Consider the following 20651-nt stretch of genomic DNA (forward strand, 5'->3'; position numbering starts at 1 on the left):
TGGTTTACCTAAACAACAAAAAATATATATCAGAAACCTTGAATTGTTAACAAATTGAGCATATTATGCATTGTTCCTACTTCTTAGAATCTATTTTAGAGTAAAAAAGAAAACTTCTGTTCATGGAACTTTTAGGGGTGGAGGAAACAACAAGAATATAGATAGGTAATATTGAATGGTGATAACTGGTACAGAGAAGAATATAATAGTGTATGAGGACAGCATGTAGGAATAATATTTTCAGTGAGATAGAGAAGTTCTCTTTAAGAAAGTAAAAAGTGAAGTGAAGTGAGCCATGACGAAGAGTATTTTAAGCCTGAGAAACAATAAATGAACTTCTTGGGTTGTTTTTATTTTTTAACATCCAAAGCTTTTTTTTTTTTTTTTTTTTTTTTTTTTTTAATTAACTGTAAGATCCAGGGTTAGTTTTTGTAGCCTCAGCTGGCCCTTCGGCCTCTGGCATCCTCAAACTTTCTGCCCTTGGAACGGACATCAGGTTTGGTGTGGCTGTGTGGACTTCCTGGGGCCTTGCCAAAGTATCGGTACACCCTTTGCCCCTTCTGAGGGCCAGACAGGAGCACAGTGCCTCAGCCCTTGGGAGACCTTAGGGCCAGCTGGTCTAAGGTGAGAATCTTAGCCCCAGCCTTGAGGATGTGACTTCAGGCCCAGCTGCTCACCCACAGTGCACACACCTTCAGATTGGGCACTTCCAAAATCCACACATCATTTGTGACCGTCCCCACAACCACAGCAGTTTTGTTCTCCCAGCTAGGAAGCTTCATCTTTCAGAACATTCAGGACAGGGACAGAGGTGGCCAGTTAGTGCAGCTCATAAGTAACTTTTTCAGCACAACCTGATTGAAGGTGGATTTGGGCCATTTAGCCAGAAACCTGTATGGCTTGACTAGCAGTCACAGGTAGATGTCCTGGCTCTTGGGCTCCTTTCACTGAAACTTTTGGTCCTTGTTATGTGAATGTCAATACCCATGATGGCACCTGCTGCTTAGCTAGGTCCAGAAAGACCTGGGTTGTTTATAAAAACTGTATCATAACTGGTGTGGCAAAGACATCAATGACTAGTGAATGGTAGAACTGACTGCTTAGTATGTACAAAAGTCCCCAGTACCATAGAAAAAATGAAAGAGGCAAAGAAACAATGAACAGAGCTGACTGTACTGTGTGAAACAAGAGTCAAACCATATGAGATAGAGATTCACCATGAAAGGGAGTTTGTATTTTATGTTGAATCTTGTTAAAAACAAATGGATTGTTGTAATGTGACCTACTTTTTTTTTTTTTTTCAAGGATGATCCTTGCTACTGTGTGAGAAAAACATACTTGGTGGTTTAAATGAGAATGACCCCCATAGGCCTAGAAGGAGTGTAATTATTTGGAGGTGTCTTCTTGGAGTAGGTGCAGCCTTGGAAAGAAACTGGACTTGCAGCCGGAGGAAGTGATCACTGGGAGCAGGTTTTGAGGTCTCAGATGCTCAAACCACACCCAGTTTGTCATGCAATTGCTGCTGCCTGCTGATCACATGTAGAACTCTCAGCTCTTTTTTCAGCACCATGTTTGCCTGCATGCCACCATACTTCCAGCCATGGTGATAATAGACTGGACCTCTGAAACTGTAAGCCAACCCCAATCAAGTGAAACCAAACATTCTGCAACATCTCCCCCTTTTTGACTACACTAACAGTTGTACACAGTTTAACCTTTATAACAGAGACAATTATCAGTCCCACAAACTTAACAGTCCAAATGTCCTTATGAAGATCCATTGATTATGACCTTTCATAACTGCAGTCCTGAACATCTGTCTTCATCAACAGTCCATTTCAGCATCAAGGTTTTTAGTCTGCCTTTCTGATGAATGATTTATACTTCTTCAGTTGGGGGTGAGGGGAATTGGCTTTCTTTGTCTATTCCTTCCTTGAGTCATGCCTTCCATTTGGAAGCTTCCCTTACTTGGTTCAGATCATTATCAGTTTTGATGGAACCCATAGTCTTTGTTCACCTGTGGAAATATAGACAAAACCTCTTCCTTCACATAACACATCCCCTGACTTCCATTCTCATGTTAAAAGATCTTTAAGGTATACAGGTTGATCTAATTCAGCAGATTTTTTTTTTCTCCAATCCAGTGTCTTTCAGCTAATCTTATTCACCCTTTTTGTTTATCAAGGTACAATTGGATCTTTATGAAAACACACATAAACTAAACTCTTAGACACCCGCATTCCATGTTGTACCCCACACCAGCAAACCGGGGTTCTTAGCCATTGCCAATGAGCTGTCTGTCTTGATCCTTAATTTCATTAGGAGCCATAGGTTCACAATTAAGCATTTCCAGTTCTCTTAATTCCTCTGTCTCTTGTCTCTCAAGCCTTAGTATTATCAGAGCTAATTTTTCCTGTCACACAGTTATTTTCTCAACCTTTTTTGAGAGGAAAAATATAAAGATTGCAGTGGAAAGTAGGGAGGGGTTTTACTTGAGTAGTTAAAACTGAAATTCGTAATGTGATGGCTTTTTCAAGTAACGTTTCTATCCCCTCAACTCTCAAGGGATCTGAAATGGAGTTTCCCGTTTTTTAAAACTGTCCTTTGGGGTTGCTTACTGTGGTTAGCTGTCTCAGTGGCTTCTGCATTGTTCCTTGCTCTGGGCTTCAGGTTCTTGCTGCTTTGATCCAGAGTCTCCCCATTCCCTCTGGGTGTCCAGTTGAACTGAAATAACTGGTGCTGCTTCTGGAGATGATCCCAGGCAAATTCCTGCTCTTTGGCTTTCTGTCAGATTCTCCCTTCCTCTGTGACTTTTCTATCAGATGTTTTTTTGCTTTCTGCAATGTTGGCAGGCTTCCCTTCTTCTCCATTCACATTGACTGTATGCCAGATGTAAACATATTTTTATTCTCCTGATATAATCGTCCTCTCTGAGGCTTACTGCCCTAGTCTGCTAATTTAGGCGTAGTCCTGCAAGCTTCTAGCTTATGTATATAATCTTACTTAGGCCTAGAATGTTTTTAGCCTCTGAGACTTACTGCTGGGATGTTTGCAGCAAAAGAGATAAGAGGAATGGAACAGTAGGTATGAAATTATATGGGTATAGGGAAATTTTATTTTCAAAATGGGAGACAGTTTGGCATGTTTAAATGCTGATGGAACTGTTTTGGTAAAGAGGAGTCTTTTTCAAAATTATTTTTAAGACAAGTTTTACGTTCACAGCAGAAGTTAGTGCAAAGAATGGAAATATCCATAGATCTTGTACCTGTGTGCATATTCTTCCACAGCTGCCAACAACCATGGTGCATTTGTTACAACTCATGAATCTGTGTTGACACAGCAGCATCACACAAAATTCACATTAGAACTCACTACACTTTGTGTTTTGACAGATATATAATGTAGTGGCATATCTGTCATCATAATATACAGAATACTTCACTGCTCTATGTAAAATACTTCTGTTCACTTTTCTCTAACTCAAACCCTGGAACCACTTAATTCTTTTTGTAGTTTTGTACTGTTTTACTTATTTATTTTGAGACAAGGCCTAACTATGTAGATGTAGCTGGCATGGAACTTGCTTTGTAGCAGGCTGGCCTAGAATTTGGAGTGACCCTCCTGCTTCTGCTGATATTACAGAAATACATTGCCATGGCTGGAAAAATAGTCTCTTTTCTTGAAGTGTTGGGAATAGAACTGAGGACTCCTTGTATGCTAGGAAAGCATTCTCTTGATTGAGGTATACTCCCAGCCCCACACACTAACTTTTATCTGTCTCTATAGTTTTACCATTTCCAAATGTCTTGTAACTGGATTGAAGGAGCATATTGTCTTTGAGAGGCGGGGGGGGGGGGGTGTAACAGGTATATGAATGTCTTAGTGCTCTATTACTGTAAAGAGACACTCGTGACCATAGCAAATTTTATAAAAGAAATCATGTAATTGGGGTTTGCTGGTTGTATCAGAAGTTTACTTCATTATAATCATGATGCAGAGCATGGTAGCACACAGTCAGACATGGTACTGGAGAGTAGCTGACAGTTCTGTGTCCAAATCTTCAGGCAGTAAGAAAAGAGAACCACTGTGCCTGGCTTGGGCTTCTGAAACCCCATAGCCAAACCCCAGTGGCACACTTCCTCCAACAAAGCTACACCCACTCCAGCAAGGTCACAGCTCCTAATCCTGTCAACCTGTGCCATTCCCTAAACACTGAACTAGATGAGCCTATGGAGGCCATTCTTATTCAGTGAAGGTTGGAGTGCAACTTGCAGAGTTAGTTTCCTTCCTCCACTATGTATGTGGGTTTCCAGTGTGAAACCCAAGCCCTTAACCTCAAGAGCAAGTGTCTTTACTTGCTGATATGTTTGCTGGCCCACATACTGGGTTTTTTTTTTTTAATTGGATTATTTCAATACAGTTAGCAATTTTTTTCTACTGTATGGATTCCAGATTTAAGTTTCTTTCTTGAGTGTAGGACAAGAAAAAGGACACGAGTAAAAGGAAAGGTTTAGGGAGAATTCAGACCAGGCTAATGTGGTACATGTAACATGAAAACAGAAGGGGGAGTTCAGGATCTAGTCTGTGGACTGTGAGGAGAAAGGATATGATCATGTCCTGACCACGGATTTTTAAGAGAATTACTTCTATTTGCCTTTTCTATTTCACTTGCTCAATGCAGTTGTTATGAGGTCTTCTCATGAAGAAGCAGGTCACGGTTAGCTAATAAGAAACACCAAATAAATAAATAAATAAATAAATAAATAAAGTACTGTAAACTTCTCATACTTTGTATTTTGAGTAGTAATTTGGTATTCTGTTAATTTAAATAATTTTCTTTAATTGTGTAATTTATACTTTTGTATCCATACAAAGCTAGTTAACTCACCTCCTCAGTTCCCTATAATTGTCAACTTTGCAAGGAGTATTTCCCATGTTTGGAATTTCAGTGATTTTTGCCATGATTCTTGCAGCTGCTGTTGCCATTCTTAGCTTTACTGCCAGGCACTTAAGTGCCTCCATCTGTTCCCTTGTAATTTCCAAACAACATCCCTATGCAGAGTCTAGATGATGTCAGAGCTAAATAGTAGTGAAAACTTTAAGCCATGCTGGAGAAGAGGATGTTTTCCTTTGTTTAGGGCACACTTTATCCTTATGTCAATAACACAGCAAAGTGCCAGAGAGTTTATTTGGAAATAGTTCTTTCTAGATAACTTAGAAATATGCCTTTTTATGACAGATGTATAGCTGAGGACAAAGAAAATTCCTAATCCCAGAGCTGCTATTAGAACAGCTGTACTTCCCAAGGAGAAAACATTGTTCATTGGCTGAGGACATTGGTCCTGGCTCTGTTTTCCCTTGGTGCAAAGTAATTCTTCACACCATTTTTCTTCTTATTCCCCTTCTCTTTTTGTTATATTGAGACATAAAATCATACTATGTAGCTTTGGCTGGCCTGGCATTTAGTATATGGGACAGGCTAACCTTAAACACCAAACATGTGGTGATCCTACTGCCCCTGCCTCAAGCACCAGGCTTCTGGGTATTCACCACCACACCTGGTTACTGAAGCATAGAGCTTGACATAACCTGAAAATATTCTTAGAGATGGCTTCTTCAAACTCTGCAAATGTGCCCTGTCTCAAGTAGTAGAAACAGATACAGTAGAAGTCGTTATTCTTTGGGCCTATTTCACCAGTTACTTCAAAAAACCTGGTTCTGACTAGGGAGATTTAATTTTCTATCTACCAAATATTAGCTTTTTATCACTACGAGAAAGTAGCCAAGGGAATCAACTTATGAGGAGAAAAGTTTTCTTTTAGCTCAGTTTTGGAGGTCTTAGTTTGCAACCAAGTGACTGTAGTACACATACATCACAGTACACACATAGCAGAACAAAATTTCTCACCTCAGTGGTCACCTATCAAAATAAAAAGTAGAGGGATACAGAGACCCCTGAGGGATAGCCAAAATTCAAACTGTAACATGAAGTTCCTGAACCTCAGGGAAAGAATAAGCAATGAATTGTAAGAACACACAGAATTTGGATCAACCTATTCTACAAGAGAGTTTACTAAAGAAGGTTTGTTTTCCTGAGGAACATGGAGGTCAGTAGAGAGGAATGTTAACCTAAATCTACAAACTCAGAATCTGGAGAGGTCCAATAGGAGATGGTGTGAGCCATGATAGCAATAGGCATGCTATTGTGCAAGTTAGTGAGCACACATGAGAGGTGATGGAAGATGAGGAGGAGAAAGGTGTGGAAGACACTCCAAGTGTGCATGGCTGCCTCTTTATCTCAGAGTTGATGCTTGGGATTTGCTTCTGAAATTTATATTTCAGGAACAAGTCAGTGTTACACAGACACAAAAGGAAATACTGGATAATAGAACAATACTTGACTTGTTCTGGACTAGAATGCACTTTTGGAGGAAGCAAATCATGTCTTGTGGTCACAATATAGGTCAGCATCTTCTACATAGTATTTGATCTAATTTCAAGATGATATTTAACCAATAGATCAATACATGCTAATAAAACACATTAAAAAATACTTCCCATAGGGTCTAAGGTCAGCTGGGGAATTTGATGAGACCAGTTTCCCAATACATTCTTTAAACAGTGTTTTGGATTTAACTGGCTGGTAAATTGCTTGTATGAGCATACTCAGGGGCCTCAATTGAATGCTTAGCAGCACCACAGCAACAAAAGGGGATGTTATAACTCCAAAAATGTGAGCAAATTTTATACTGGCTTTATCTTAGTTATATTGTGAAACAGAAGATTGGTGTTAATGCTGGTGAAAACTGAGACACAAAGTGACCTGTCCTGGGCATTGATGTACAGTAAAGACACGTAGGGACAGTGGACATTATTAATAAAGATATATATATCTATATATCTATATATATCTATATATCGTTCCTACTATTACAATTGCTATAAATTTAGTGGCTTAAAATGAGACTAACTTCATATCACAGCACTGGATGCAGAAAAGGTCTTATGTCCCCAAATCAAACAGATCCTTTCCTTCAGACATTATTAAGGAAGAATCTTTATCTTGCATAGTTTCTTCAGACTGCCTGCATTCCATGGGTACTGGAGTCTTTCCATCTTTGAAGCCAACAATCTCCCATCTGGTTTTGTTTTGTTTTACCAATGCTGCTTTCCTGAGATGCAAACTTGTATGTCTCAGCCTGTCATACCTAAGTACCTTTGCAGTCACAATGCATACATTGATCCAGGATAATTTTGTGCAGAATTCCACTATTAGAAACTTTCAGTTCCACCTCAAACCTCAGTTTTCCTTGGGCAAAAAAACATCTTTCCATATCATGGGTTCTTATTCTGTGAAACATGGGGTAGGTGCTTAAGTAATCTCTAAATGGGAAAGCCCAACAGCTTTAGTTTGTGCTTAATGCCACTCTTTTTTTCCCCAGAAAGGTATTGATACATAGACACACACACAAACACACAGACACCACACACGGGGGAGGGCAAGCCACACACCCCAATCACCACCACCTTGCACACACACACACATACACATACACAGTGGGGGGCGGCAAGGAACACACACCCCAACCACCACCACCATACAAGGGCGTGCATGCACACACACAGTGGCACAAAGAATTGACTGTAGGCCCAAACCTGTGGTTGATTTACTAGGACAAAAGGTGTAGTTTGGTCTCTCTTTTGGAACAGGGGCAGTGGTGAGGGATGTAATGGAGGCCTACTTTGGATCCCATAGAGACAGAGGGCCCTCCCTTCATGGTTGAATGAACCAGTAAAAGAAAACATGGCAGAATCAACAGGAACCTACTGGCTGGCTGTTGCTAGGTCACCTGTCCCCTCTTAGACTGCAGTACTAACAGGCCCCCTCCCCTTTCATTGGCGTCAGATGAGGAGGCAGAGGAGGGGGGAAGAAGAGAGGGAGTAAGGGAGGGGCAGGCACTGTCCAGCCTCATTCTGAAAAACAGATGTACCAAGATCCCACTCGGTATCCATCCGCTGCTCCCTCTTGCTCCCCAACTGCAGACCTCCTCCTCCATATAGTCCCCTCTCCCCAAGGCCCTCATGCACTCGAGCCCTCAGCCATCCCACACAGGGTAGTGACACACACACAAAATAGAAGTGGTGGTGGTCTCTGGTTAGGGTGCACGGGTCTGCAGACGCCCACCGGTGCAACCCAACCCTCCAAGTGGAGTGGGGCTGTCTCTGGCCCCGCCCACCCCGAGTCGGAACTACAGTGGGCCCGGGAGGGGGCGTCGAGCCTCGTGCGCAGTATCCCTCCGCCCCCTTCCCGACACCCTCCAGGCGAGCTGTGCCTGCCGCAGTCTGCGCAGCCCCTGCCTTTGGTGCAGAGGCGTGGGGACAGGACACGTCTCTGCCAGTCGACTCGCGCGCAAAGCGGTGAGAGCCCAGTGAGAGAATCCGAGGAGGCCCGAGAACAGCCAGGAGCAGGAGAGGGACGCGGGGGAGCCCGGGGACCTGGGCCGTGCGCCTGGCCAGGCAAGTGGGGGTGTGTCGAGGGCTCCGGGCGGTCTCGCACTGCGGAGCGCTGCCCAGCCCTGACAGTCCAGTGGAGGCCAGCGGGTCGCGGCTGCTCCCTGGAGTCTGCGTGTGCCTGCAGACCCCGGGCGGTGGGGAGGAGGAAGTAAGAGCCCCGGGCAGAAGAGGTGGATGGAGCTGCTGGGTGTGATGGTCTGGAGGCTGGCACAGCCGACCGCCTGGCAGTTGGATTCCCCGGTGCCCATACCCCGCCCTCCATAGTGTCAGGGTCCCGTGAGGGTTATGGGGAAGGTAACTGCTGTTAAATGACGATGCGAGGTTGGGGGGGGGGCATCAAGGAACCCACAGGTCCGAGGAACACAGCAGCAAGAGAAATGGCCGGCCATACTGGAAAGTGTGGGGGTGGGGTGGGGTTGCTGCCCACAGGTGTGGGTGTGGGGCAGATGTCTAGCGCTGGGGCCAGCTCAGTTGGTGGGTGGTGAGTGGCCTTGGCTACTAAGGCTCTGATCCGGTTGCTGAGAGGGTCCCTGGTACCCTGCATCCTGGGTGCTGTCACTCCCCACAGGCTCCTGCTTGATGGAAAGTGTCCTGTCTGCGTGGTAGGTCTGGCATATTCTGACAGGCCACAGTGAGCATCTGTACACCAGAGGCTTGAGGAAAGAGGAGCAGGAAAATGGCGTGGATTTCTGGAGGTGTGTGGTAATGGGAGTGGGCGCCAGACAGTGCGTGGAGATGCAAAAAGGGTGGGGTGACTGGCGAGAACAGGTGGGATAGCCATTAGTGGCTCCTAATCTGGTTTCTCACAGCCTTGCAGGTACTTTCCACACTGCCTTTCCCCTCCCTCCCAAATCTGGGGTCTGAAAAGATGGGGTGGGGATGATGACGGAGTCATAAATCCAAGGACCACTTCAGAACCTGCTTTCTAGAATGTACTGTGCCCTTCCCCCATTTTTTGCTGCGCAAGGCAAGGAAATATGGCCACCTAGTGGCGCATCTTCGGAATTGCAGAAGGGACTAATAAGGATGACATCAAGGAGGGGGTGTTACCTCAGGAACCCTGCAGCCATTCTAACAAAATCGAGAATGTTCCAGCAGCACGACCCTAAATGATGAAAGTCACATGATCTGGTTCTTATCCTTGGTCCACAGGCCTGCCTTAAGGCTGGTCAGCTCTTCAAGGAAGGAAAGAAGGATTCGAGGCGACTGTCTGAGATCTCTGGAAGTTGGTGAGACTCAGGGGCAGTGCAGGGGCAGCCACTGAGGAGGCAAATTCAGATTGCTCTACCCCAAGAGGGTGTAAGATGTCCTCACTGTCCCCTTAATCTGCCCACAGCTGCTGCCATCATTTCCTGATTGTCATATTTTTCATGTCTTGGTCCACAGGACTGCCTTAAGGCTGGTGGGTTCTGCAAGCAAGAAAAGAAGGTTTCAAGGCGACTGTCTGAGATCTCTGGAGGTTGGTGAGACTCAGGGGCAGTGCAGGGGTAGCCACTGAGGAGACAAATTCAGATTGCTCTACCCCAAGAGGGTGTAAGATGTCCTCACTGTCCCTTTAATCTGCCCACAGCTGCTGCCATCATTTCCTGATTGTCATATTTTTCATGTCTTGGTCCACAGGACTTCCTTAAGGCTGGTGGGTTCTGCAAGCAAGAAAAGAAGGTTTCGAGGCGACTGTCTGAGATCTCTGGAGGTTGGTGAGACTCAGGGGCAGTGCAAGAACAAATTCAATTGCTCTATCCCAAGTCAGATCACTGTCCACTTAATTTGCTCACTAGTACAGCAGCCTCTATTTCTTTTCAGGGACACTAAGAATGTTGAAGTAGGTGTGAGTTAGACTATGACCCACAGTACAAGACCTCAGTGCTGGGACCGGGGGATAGAAACTTTAGACAGAGGCAGGCATGGTTTTGTTGTTGTTTGTTTGGGTTCAGGGACCTGTGCCCATCTCCCAAGCACTGAGACTCCATTTTGTTTTATGCACTTGTAGAACTCCCTGCAGTCAGTCAGTCAGCTGTTGGTCTTCCCACCACTTGAACACAGAACAGAGGAGAGAGCTGCACCACATCCGTGAAGGTGGGTATGGGAGAGGGTTTACTTCTAGGTGGAGTAGTGACTCCTGTGAGGTTTAAGGATCCCCTCTCTCCATTTCTAGTGTGTGCACTTTCTCCTCAGCTCTGTACCTGTTTCCCAGCAGGCAAACGAACAGGGATTTTTTATAGCTGAGCTCCTCCACTCAGCATCGTGCCCCAGTGTCTCTGTGTAAGCTTCTACAGGAAACAGCGCCATTGGATAGGACTGATTTTCCCATTCTTCTCTCTCCTAGATCACCCGCAGTGGCTGCTTGATGGTGCTGAGTTTGCTGCTGACCAGTGCAATCGACAGGTCTGCACCCGCCTAGGACCCGTCCATCAGCCTCCAGCTCGATCTCACCTCTTCTGCACTGTGTCTGTGTTATTGACTGAGACTGCTTGGGTAGGAGCCTCCTAGCATACTGACTTGTCATTTCAGTGTAATTCTATTCAGTCTCATACCCTAACTTACCAAAGATCGTCGTAAAGAGCTATCCTATAACAGATCTCTAGTGAAGGTTCACTGTTGCTAAGTGGTATACACTGAGGCTTTAAACAACTTATACTATGACTGGGGCCGAGATTGAGCCTGGTGCACAGGCAAAGGCTGAAAATAAGCCTGGGGATGAGAATGCCAGTGTTCCTGAAGTAGAGCCTGAAGTCCCATTGGTGGTCAGACCCAAGGTTAGGGCTCAGTTAATGCCTGGAGCAAGGCCCAAAGTGAAGCCTAAGGGTACACCTGGAGCAAGACCCAAAGGTGAAAGCAGTTCCCCAGGTGGGGCATATGCTAAATGTAAACCCAAGGGGATCCCTATTTCACGATCTAAGCATGATGCCCAAGTCTGGGCCCCAAATAAGTTTCGTGGCGAGTCCATGTCAAAGATGGGGAAGCAATGTCAGATCAGTGCTGCCGACTCTCCATTGGTCAGTAATGATTCTGTGGTGGTTGCTCAAGCTAAGTGCCTGTCTGTAGATAGAGATCTTGCTAACATGGACACCGAGAGTATTCCCAAAAAGGCTAATTCTCCAGCAGGATTCCAGCCTCCATTTGGCTCTGAGGAGGGAACCAATATGGTGTCCTGGTACCGTTCCAGGCCTATCCCCAAAGGAGAGGCATATGAGAATTCCGATTTCAAATGGGCAGATAAATCCTCAGGAAGTTCCTCCTACTGGAATAGAGATGAAACCAGTGCAAGATTTCGTCCTAGAAAAAGCATGAAGGCCAATACCAGGTTCAGGCACATGGCCAAACAAGAGGCAAATACCATGCCTAGACACAAAAACAAACAAGAGTTCTATAATATTTCCAGTTCTGATTCTGAGGATGAGTCTGCTAAGACTCCCTGGTTCTGGGCCAAAGACAAGACCAAAGTCTGGTCTAGGCCCAAGGAAGAGCCCAATACTAGGTCCTGGTTTAGGTCTAAGAAAGAAGTCCGTGTTGAATCCACTTCTGGATCTGAATGTGAAAATCATACAAAATCTGTGTTTTGGTCTGGAGAAGAGGCTAAATCTAGGTCCAAACCCAGAGCCAGGAAAGGGGTCAATATGAGAGCCAGGCACCAGGCCAAGCGAGACGCTTACAGTGATATCATGTCTGGATCTGTAGATACAAATAAGAAAGAGTCCTGGTTTTTGCCTGAAGAGAAAGCTAATGCTTTTTCAAAGTCTAAGACAAAGAAAGAGCCCAGAACCAGAGCAATGCCAAGGGAAGAAGTCAAAACTAAGGCCAGAGCAAGTACCAAACAAGAAGCCAGGCCAGAGGAGGAAGTCGTCGTTGGGGCTTGGTTCTGGAACAACCAGGAGTCCAGTATGGGGGATAGGATAAGCATGAAGACCACTTATGTAGAGGAGGAGCCCATTGTTGGAGATTGGTTCTGGAGTGAAGAGGAAGCCAGTGTGGACTCGGAGACCTGTCATAAATCCAGACCAAGGGCTAAGGAGGAGCAAGTTAGTAGTTTCTGTTTAGGGTCTGAAAAGAAGACCAGTATGGAAAGTGGGCCAAAGGTTATTTCTAAATCTGTGCCAGTAGCTAAGGATGATGAGGCCATTATTGGATCCTGGTTCTGGGCTGATGATGAAGAGATCAAGTTACAGGCTGATGATGAGTCTATTTTTGGATCTTGGTTCTGGGGCACTGGTGAGAAAAGCATTAGATCTGGTGGAGCCAGTTATGAGAAGATGCCAAAGTCTGGAGAAAAAGAAGTTACTGACTCCTGGTTCTGGACTGGAGAAGTCAATACTGAGTCTGAGGTTGAAGAACAGGCCAGGTCAGCATCTACAAAAGGAACAATCTTTGTGCCTTGGTTTTGGTCTGAAAAGCAGGCACATATGGATTTAGGGTCTGAACCTTGCTCTGACATCATGGCAGGAGCTGAGGAGGAGCCCGTAATTGGGCCCTGGTTCTGGGCTAAAGTAGATACTAGTGTGGAGGCTGAAGTTAACAGTAAGTCTAGCCTTGAGGATGAGGAAGAACCTATTAGATCACCTTGGTTTGGGGCCAGAGAACAACCCAATATGCAGTATGCAGCTGGTGTCAGATACAAGCCTATGGCAGAAGCTGAAGATGCTAACAAAAAGTCTTGCGTCTGGGCAAAAGAACCCTGTTTGTATCCTACCAATAGAGAAAGATTGACATCTACTCTGGGAGAGAAAGAGGACACTGTTGATCCATGGCTCTGGTCCAATAATTATCCAAGGACCGAGAACATCACAGGATCCTGGCTGTGGGCTGCAGAAGAGGGAAATATAGATGATGAGACTGGAGAAGAGATCAAACTACCAACCTTAGAGGATAATGTATTTAATTCTTGGTTCTGGAAAGAAAATGAAAAAACCATTCTAGAGGCTACCAACAGAGAAGAATCCAGGCCTGAAGTGGAAGAGGAAGACATTATTGGTTCTTGGTTTTGGGCTGGGGATGAAGACAGGTTTCAGCCAGCTGCAAAGATTAATGAAGAGAACAAGATAGCATCTGAAGATGAAGATACAGTTGGATCCTGGTTCTGGGGCAAGGAAGCAGCCAGTCTAGAGTCAGTGAAAAGGGGTACTTTTGAGTCTGCTCCTGGAATTAAGGAAAACAAAGCTACTGGGTCATGGTTCTGGACTGATAAGGCCAAATTAGAGGCTATCGAAACTGGGTCAGACACTGAAGAGGAGGCGATTTTTGAATCCTTGATCTGGGCAGCAAAAACAGACAATATACAAGCAGGAGTAAACTGTGTTGAAGCCTGGCTCTGGCCTAGTGATGAGACCACTAAAGAATCTAAAACTGTGATTGTCCGTGAGTCCAGTCCAGAAAATGGGAAAGAGTCCCTTGTTAAGTTTGGGTCGAGAGCAAAAGATGAGGTAATTAACAAGACTGGCAGTGGTGACAATTGTAAACTTAGTACAGAAGCTGAAACCATAGTGGGACCCTGGTTCTGGGAAGGAGATGAAGCTAGCTTTGAGGCAAACCCTGTACCTGTTTGCAAGGCCATTTGTGAACTGACATCTTCTACTGAGCAGGAACCTGATCCTTCCCGCAGGCCTCAGAGCTGGGATGAGGTCACTGTTCAGTTTAAGCCTGGTCCATGGGGAAAGGCTGGCTTCCCATCCGTAAGCCCCTTCAGATTCCCAAAAGAGGCAGCATCTCTGTTTGCAGAAATGTTTGGGGGAAAGCCTAAGCTTGTAGAAGTTGGTCCAGAAAGAGAGCCTGAACCTGCATTCCCATTTCAGTATGATCCCTCTTACCGGTCAGTTCGGGAAATTCGGGAGCATCTTAAGGCCAGGGAAAGTGCACAGCCTGAGAATTGGTCCTGCAACTGCATCCAGTGTGAGCTTAGAATTGGTTCTGAGGAGTTTGAGGAACTTCTTTTACTGATGGACAGAAATCGTGATCCATTTATCCATGAGATATCTAAGATTGCAATGGGCATGAGAACTGCTTCTCAGTTCACCCGAGATTTCATTCGAAACTCGGGGGTTGTCTCACTTATTGAAGCCTTACTTAACTATCCATCCACTCGAGTGAGGACAAGGTTTTTGGAGAATATGGTTCGTATGGCTCCCCCTTATCCAGATCTAAACATGATTGAGACATATGTGTGTCAGATTTGTGAGGATACCTTTGATTATGACTTGGATTCCTCTGATCAGTTGTCTGGATTGACAATGATTACGCACCTCACTGCTACTTCTGACTATCACAAAGTGGTTCTTGCTTACTTGGCTGGGTTTTACTACTTACTGAATTCAGGCAATACCAAAACAAGGTTTCATGTTCTGAAACTGCTAGTGAATTTGTCTGAAAGCCTTCTCATGACAAAACGCCTACTTGTTACTGATGCAGTGTCAGAATTTATGGACCTTTTTAACAGGGAGGAATCAGATGAAAACATTCAACTTATTCTTGCAATATTTGAGAATATCAGTAAAAATATTCAGAAAGAGGCACTGTTTGCTGATGACGATGATGATGATGATGCAGCGGTGGTGAATCTTGAACCGCTTATTTCTGCGTTCCGTGAGGCTGAAAAATTGGCCAAGGAAACGAAACGCAAAACCGGTGATCACAAATCACCCTGAAGCAGATCAAAAAGAGTAATATGATTAACCATTTGCCTCTGGTTGTCCTTGTGTTCCTCAGTCATCTGACCCTCAAGTAATGCTTTGCTTTCCCAGCTGATTCTATGTTTCAGTGTACCTCTTTAATGCTGGTGGTAATTATCCCCAACCCTGTGTAATCTGTATCACTGTTCTGATGCCAAATGAAGATACAACTGAAAACACATGACACTTGTTGATGACACTTGTTTTGTTGGTTGTGATGTTCAGTATTTGAGTGTAAAGTGAACTGAGCCATTGTAAATAAGATACCCTTCTAAATGCTGTTCTCATGTACATCTGAGTCTTGTGCTTCAATAAAGTTCTATGTGGAAGTGAGCAGAAACTGTCCCTTCATTGTAAAATACAGGTGGGAAGATAACACATAAACACACACACAAACACATGGGGGGGGTGGAGGGAGAAAGGGAGGGAGGGAGGGAGGGAGGGAGGGGGAATGTTTGAATAGCATGCTTGTTACAAAGGTTTTTCTCAGCATTAAATCTCAAAGGTAGAAATGGACTGCGTTTCAGAGAAGGCTCACTTTAAGTTGTACTCTACTGAAACTTACAACATGATAAGGAGCAGAGCATGGGGTAGGAGAATGTCTTTCTATACTTCCATGTCCAACTTCCTGGGCTGGGTGGGAGAACTATAAATTGAAGAGATGCATTAAGAATGAGGTAAGTTTTGAAGAGCAAGTTGGGCTTTACTGTTCAAAATACTATGTTCAAAATATAATCATGGCAATGCAGAAGTTAAAGCATCAGAAATAACAAAAAGTTAATCAAGTGGATGGTTAAGTCATAATGGGTTTGGTATCACTTTATAAGATATGTATGGCTGGGGAGGTGGCTCCATTGGTAAAGTGCTTGCCATATAAGCATATGTCCTGAGATAGGAGTTATTGGTAAAACTACCAAAGTCTAATGCTTTATCCACACTTTGTGTTTGTTTCTTGAGACAGGATGTAGCTCAGACTCATCTCAAACTTAGTATGTACCTGAGACACTTGGGACTTCTAAGGCTCTGATTACAGGTGGCTATACTCAGTTTCAGGCAGCACAGGGGTCATCAGAGCTGGAGAGTTGCCTGCCTCTCACCTGCTGCAGCACTCTAAAGAGCAGACCCACAGCTCACCTGGGTGCACAGTAGAGCTGGCCCTGGATGTGGGGGTTATGGGTGAGCAGGCCCTGAGGGTATGAGAGGGAGGGAACTGGCTGGCTGACTAGCTCAGATACCTTTCATGCCTAGATCCAGGGTTTTGAATTGGCCCAGCATCTACCCGACTATGAACTGCCAGAGTGCTTGAAGGGGCCAGGCCTATAGATCAAAAACTACAAGACCTCCATGACACAGGGGACCAACAGGATAATCTGAGAGGAGTCCAAGTGAGGTTCCAGTATTGATAAAGTATCAGAAGCTAAGGCTTCAAACCAGACCAAGAAGTAGACAAATGAACATCTGCAAGCAAAGCAGAGTGGACAAAAGAGTGTACTGCGGGACACACTGTGATACCTACTAACACACTACAGCTTCCACAATGGATGTTTTTGTTGTCTTTGGGGCCGTTGCAAGGGCGGGTGGTGGTTATGAGGGAAGGGGGAAATGAGTGGAATTGGGGTACATAATTTGAAATCCACAAAGAGCGAATACAACTTAATAAAGCATATGAGTAAATAGTAACAATACCTATTATTGGCATTTTATACTTCAGGTTTTTTGTTTTGTTTTTAGATGATCTAAAACTTATGTAGCAAAAAGATCATTAGGCAGTGGTGGCAGAAGCAAGTGGATCTCTGTGAGTTTGAGGCCAGCCTGATCTATGGAGAAAGTTTTAGGATTACCAAGGCTACACATAGAAACCCTTTCTTGAAAAGAACAAAACAAACAAATTCTAGGGTTGATGAGGTGCCTCAGTGGTCAGGGACACTGGCAGTTCTTCCCGAGGTCCTGAATTCAGTTCCCAGCAACCACATGGTGCTCACAACCATCTGTGAAATGTATACATTTTTAAAATGTTAAAAGGATCATGATCTATGTGTAGGGTCATATGATATGTAATGGTTTCTATGGCAATAGGAGTGTGAGCTAATAGAGATAATTTGAAGAGATGCTAAGTTTCAACATTGGAATAGTGTCAGCAAATGGCTTACTAGTAAGCCTCCCTCATAAAGACTGCACTGAAATCTGGTAAACTCTAGAGAAGAAGTGAAAACAGGGAGCACCCAGGCCATTCTAAAGGCAATGAAAGGATTCCAGCAAAGAGGGTCTGAGCATGCCAAAGGGTTTTCTCATGCCATGCACACTACTACACAGCCTGTCATGAGTAACTAAGTATCCATGGTGGCAATTAAGAAGAAAAGTCATAAAAGTCTCTGCTTTCAGAATGGAGTGGGGACCCAAAGTCCTGTTTGGCAGCTGTCCAGGAAACTTACCCCCTCACCTTATAAGTAGAAAGGTAAGAGAAAAAACTTGGGAGCTGCTGAAAACTACCACTGCAAGCTAGAGATGCAGTACTACAGGCAGACACTAGATGGAGCAAAGGATCAAAGAAAGTTCAATAGGTCTTAGACTATTAAGTTGTTAAAAGTCTTCATTTGCACATTGTCAGGACATAAAGACAAAGAGTTGATTGGGTTTTGTTTTTTTCAAAATGAATCTCCAAATCCCCATTATAGTCTGCAAGAAATATAATGAAATGCAAGCAGCCTAAATCAAAGAGGGGTGGGGGGGGGGGTTACTACAGAAAGCAAACATAAGCTATCCATAATTGATAGGCAAATAAATCCAAATAACTGTCATAAACACATCCAAAGAGCTAAGGAAGAACACAATGTAAATTTAATCAGGAAAGTGATAAATGAAGGATACATGAATATCAGCAAAGAAAGAAAAAAAAAAAGAAAGAAAGAAACTATAGAACCAAGCAGAAATTGTGAAGCCAATAAATACTATACCTGAACTGAAGTTCTCAAAAAGGAGTTCAGCAGGAGGCTTAAGAAAGCAGAAGAGTTCATATTCAAATTTGAAGACAGGTCATTTGAAATCATGAACTCAGAAAGGAGAAGAGAGTAAAGAGGGACTTAGCAGGATTATATCAAGGGAATGAATATATTCACTTCCAGTATCTTTTATGAGAAGAAGAATTGGATAAATCACTTGTTTGATGAAACAATGAGTGAAAAGTTCCTAAATCCTAGGAAAGCCATTGGCATATAAATGCAATGAACCAAAATATCAACTATATAAATCAAGTGGAAGAGATGGGAGACTTTTGTCTAAAGTTAGAGACAAAGACAGAACTAAAAAGCCACAGAGAAGAAATGACTTGTCATATACAGTAGAGCTTTCATAAGATTATGAGTGAATTTCTCATCAGGAACTATGTTGGTTGGCCGGAAATGTTATAGTCTACATATTGAAGGAAAAATATTGTCAATCAAGAAATGTACCTATCAATCCTGTCTTTGGAAATATGAAGGAGAAAATAGATTTTCCTAGATAAATCTATAACAGTTCATTCCCACTAAAGCTTTTCACAAGAAATGAGAATCCTTAAAGACTAAATGCTTAAAGGAACATATACAGCAATGCCAAGCCACATAAAAATGAAATGATCTCTAGTACAAACTTAAAAGATATTCCTCAGTAAGGTGCATGGACAGATATAGAAGGATATTATATAATGACAATAGAATTAATTCATCAATACCATGAACATTATGTCCTATTCTTAAGAACTCTCGGGTGGCACAATTTTCTTTCCAGAGTTAAAGAACTAGTTACATAACAACAGCGGTACACTTCAGCAGCAAGCTTCTATTGTGAATAAAGGAATAAAATTCAGCGAGAAAAATAGAGGAATTGGGGAGCAGTATAAAACAATTGAATATGAAGTCATAATAGCACATCAACCTTAACAGTATCACAACATACATTTTCGGCACATGCTAGGAATGAAGTCAGTACATTCAAGATTAAAATTATATGAAGTATCTTCTCTGTTCGTACTATAATAAAATCAGAAAGTGGTAGACAGAAGCTGAAATTTTCACCATGGTACTGAAGTTAAGCAACACACTCTCAAAACAATGACAAAGAGAAATTTCATAGTTAATTAAAGAAGTGACAGAGGAAAGCAATCAAACACACCCAAAGTCAGGGAGTGCAGAGAAAATGGTGTTTTACCTGTCGATGCATATGCCAAAAAAAGACCAATCTCTAATCTCAACTCAGCTTTATACCTAAAGAAACTAGAAAAAGAGTAAATTAAAGCTGCCAATGTAAAAAAGAATAACTTCTTTCACAGTTCAACTAGATTATAGGAAGAACCTAATAGAAAACAAAAGAAAGTTGACTTTTGGAAAACAGAATTGGCAAACAGAACAAAGATCCAAGTAACTAAATAAAAAATAAGGAACATTACCAGGAATGTCACACAGAAAGGGTTTTAGCACCACTGTGAAGGGTTGGTCTGAAAAAGAGTAGATAGGCTTTGAGGAATGGATAAATTTGTAGAAACGCAGAATTAAAACTGAAAAAAGAAATGGAGGGGCTGGAAAGATGGTTCCATGATTTAAGAGAGTGTAGAGGTTTGAATAAAAAATATCTTCCATAGGCTCAGGTATTTATATACTTGATCCCTAGTTGTTGTCCCTGTTTGGGGTTGTCATGAAATGTTTGGGACTTGGACCTTTGCTGGAAGTGGGTGGTGGGGCTGGCCTTAAGAGTTTATAACCTTATCCTGGCTTCCAATTCAATCGCTGTTTAGTGTTTGTAGTTGAAGGTATGATTTCTCTGCTTCCTGCTTTGGCAAACTGCTACCATGTTTCCTCCAACATTATGAACTCTCTCTGGAACCATAAAATTGATTTTAGTCATGGTATTTTATAACAGCAACAAAAAGTAACTAATACAGAACTTGATAACAAAGAATAGGGTATTGCCATAAATCATTTAACTGAGTTTTATTTTGAATGCAGAGATTTTGGGACTTTGGACTAGAAGAGCAATTGAATATTTTAAGCAAAACGTGGTATGCAAATGGAAACCTTGGGATGTTGGGGACCTCAGGATGGTGAGATATCTACTTAAGAAGGCTGCATGAACAGTGGAGGTAGACCATGCATAGTGCAGGCGGCATAACTAGAGCAGTGGGGCAACCCAAGGCTACTGGAGTCTGAATAGTGCTACCAATATTCCCAAATGCTGTACATGGATCTGCAGGCCAAGGAGGCCTGGCTCAAGAGGCTTCATAGGGAAACAAGATCTCTATCAGCAACTGGACTTGAGCTCATTCATATGAAATATTGGCAAAGAATCTTGCAAACTTCTGCACAGGACCCCAAAACTTCCCTGGTGCCAGGCAACATGTGGTAGTGCTAGAGTCCCTGGGGAAAGAAGGCTTTGAGAGGCCAAGCGTGAGATGCTGTTAAAACAAAGCTGAAAAAGTGTAGCCTTGGTTGAAGTTGGAACTCCAAG

At 43.3% G+C, this 20651-nt stretch overlaps 1 protein-coding gene, 1 long non-coding RNA gene and 1 pseudogene across 3 annotated transcripts in view; 2 read left to right on the top strand and 1 right to left on the bottom strand.

Annotated features, from left to right (window-relative positions):
• Positions 1-422: 422 nt before the first annotated feature.
• On the bottom strand, positions 423-988 carry LOC308414802 (large ribosomal subunit protein eL18-like; annotated as a pseudogene). The gene has a single exon. The product of its transcript is annotated as a large ribosomal subunit protein eL18-like (transcript).
• A 6153-nt stretch (positions 989-7141) lies between these two features.
• LOC308415431 lies at positions 7142-9962 on the top strand. Its single transcript, XR_013974887.1, has 4 exons — positions 7142-8517; positions 9083-9209; positions 9667-9743; positions 9901-9962. It is a non-coding gene; the product is annotated as an uncharacterized lncRNA (long non-coding RNA).
• Positions 9963-10850: 888 nt separating this feature from the next.
• Positions 10851-20651, top strand: part of LOC308415022 (G-protein coupled receptor-associated sorting protein 1-like) — a 40523-nt gene continuing 30722 nt past the window's right edge. The window contains exon 1 of the mRNA XM_080910147.1: positions 10851-15141. Within this exon, the coding sequence (XP_080766273.1) occupies positions 11154-15141 (3988 nt within the window). The 5' untranslated portion in view covers positions 10851-11153. The remainder of the gene's footprint in view (positions 15142-20651) is intronic.

The sequence above is a fragment of the Micromys minutus genome, assembly GCF_963924665.1.
Source record: "Micromys minutus genome assembly, chromosome: X".
NCBI classification, from domain to species: domain Eukaryota; kingdom Metazoa; phylum Chordata; class Mammalia; order Rodentia; family Muridae; genus Micromys; species Micromys minutus.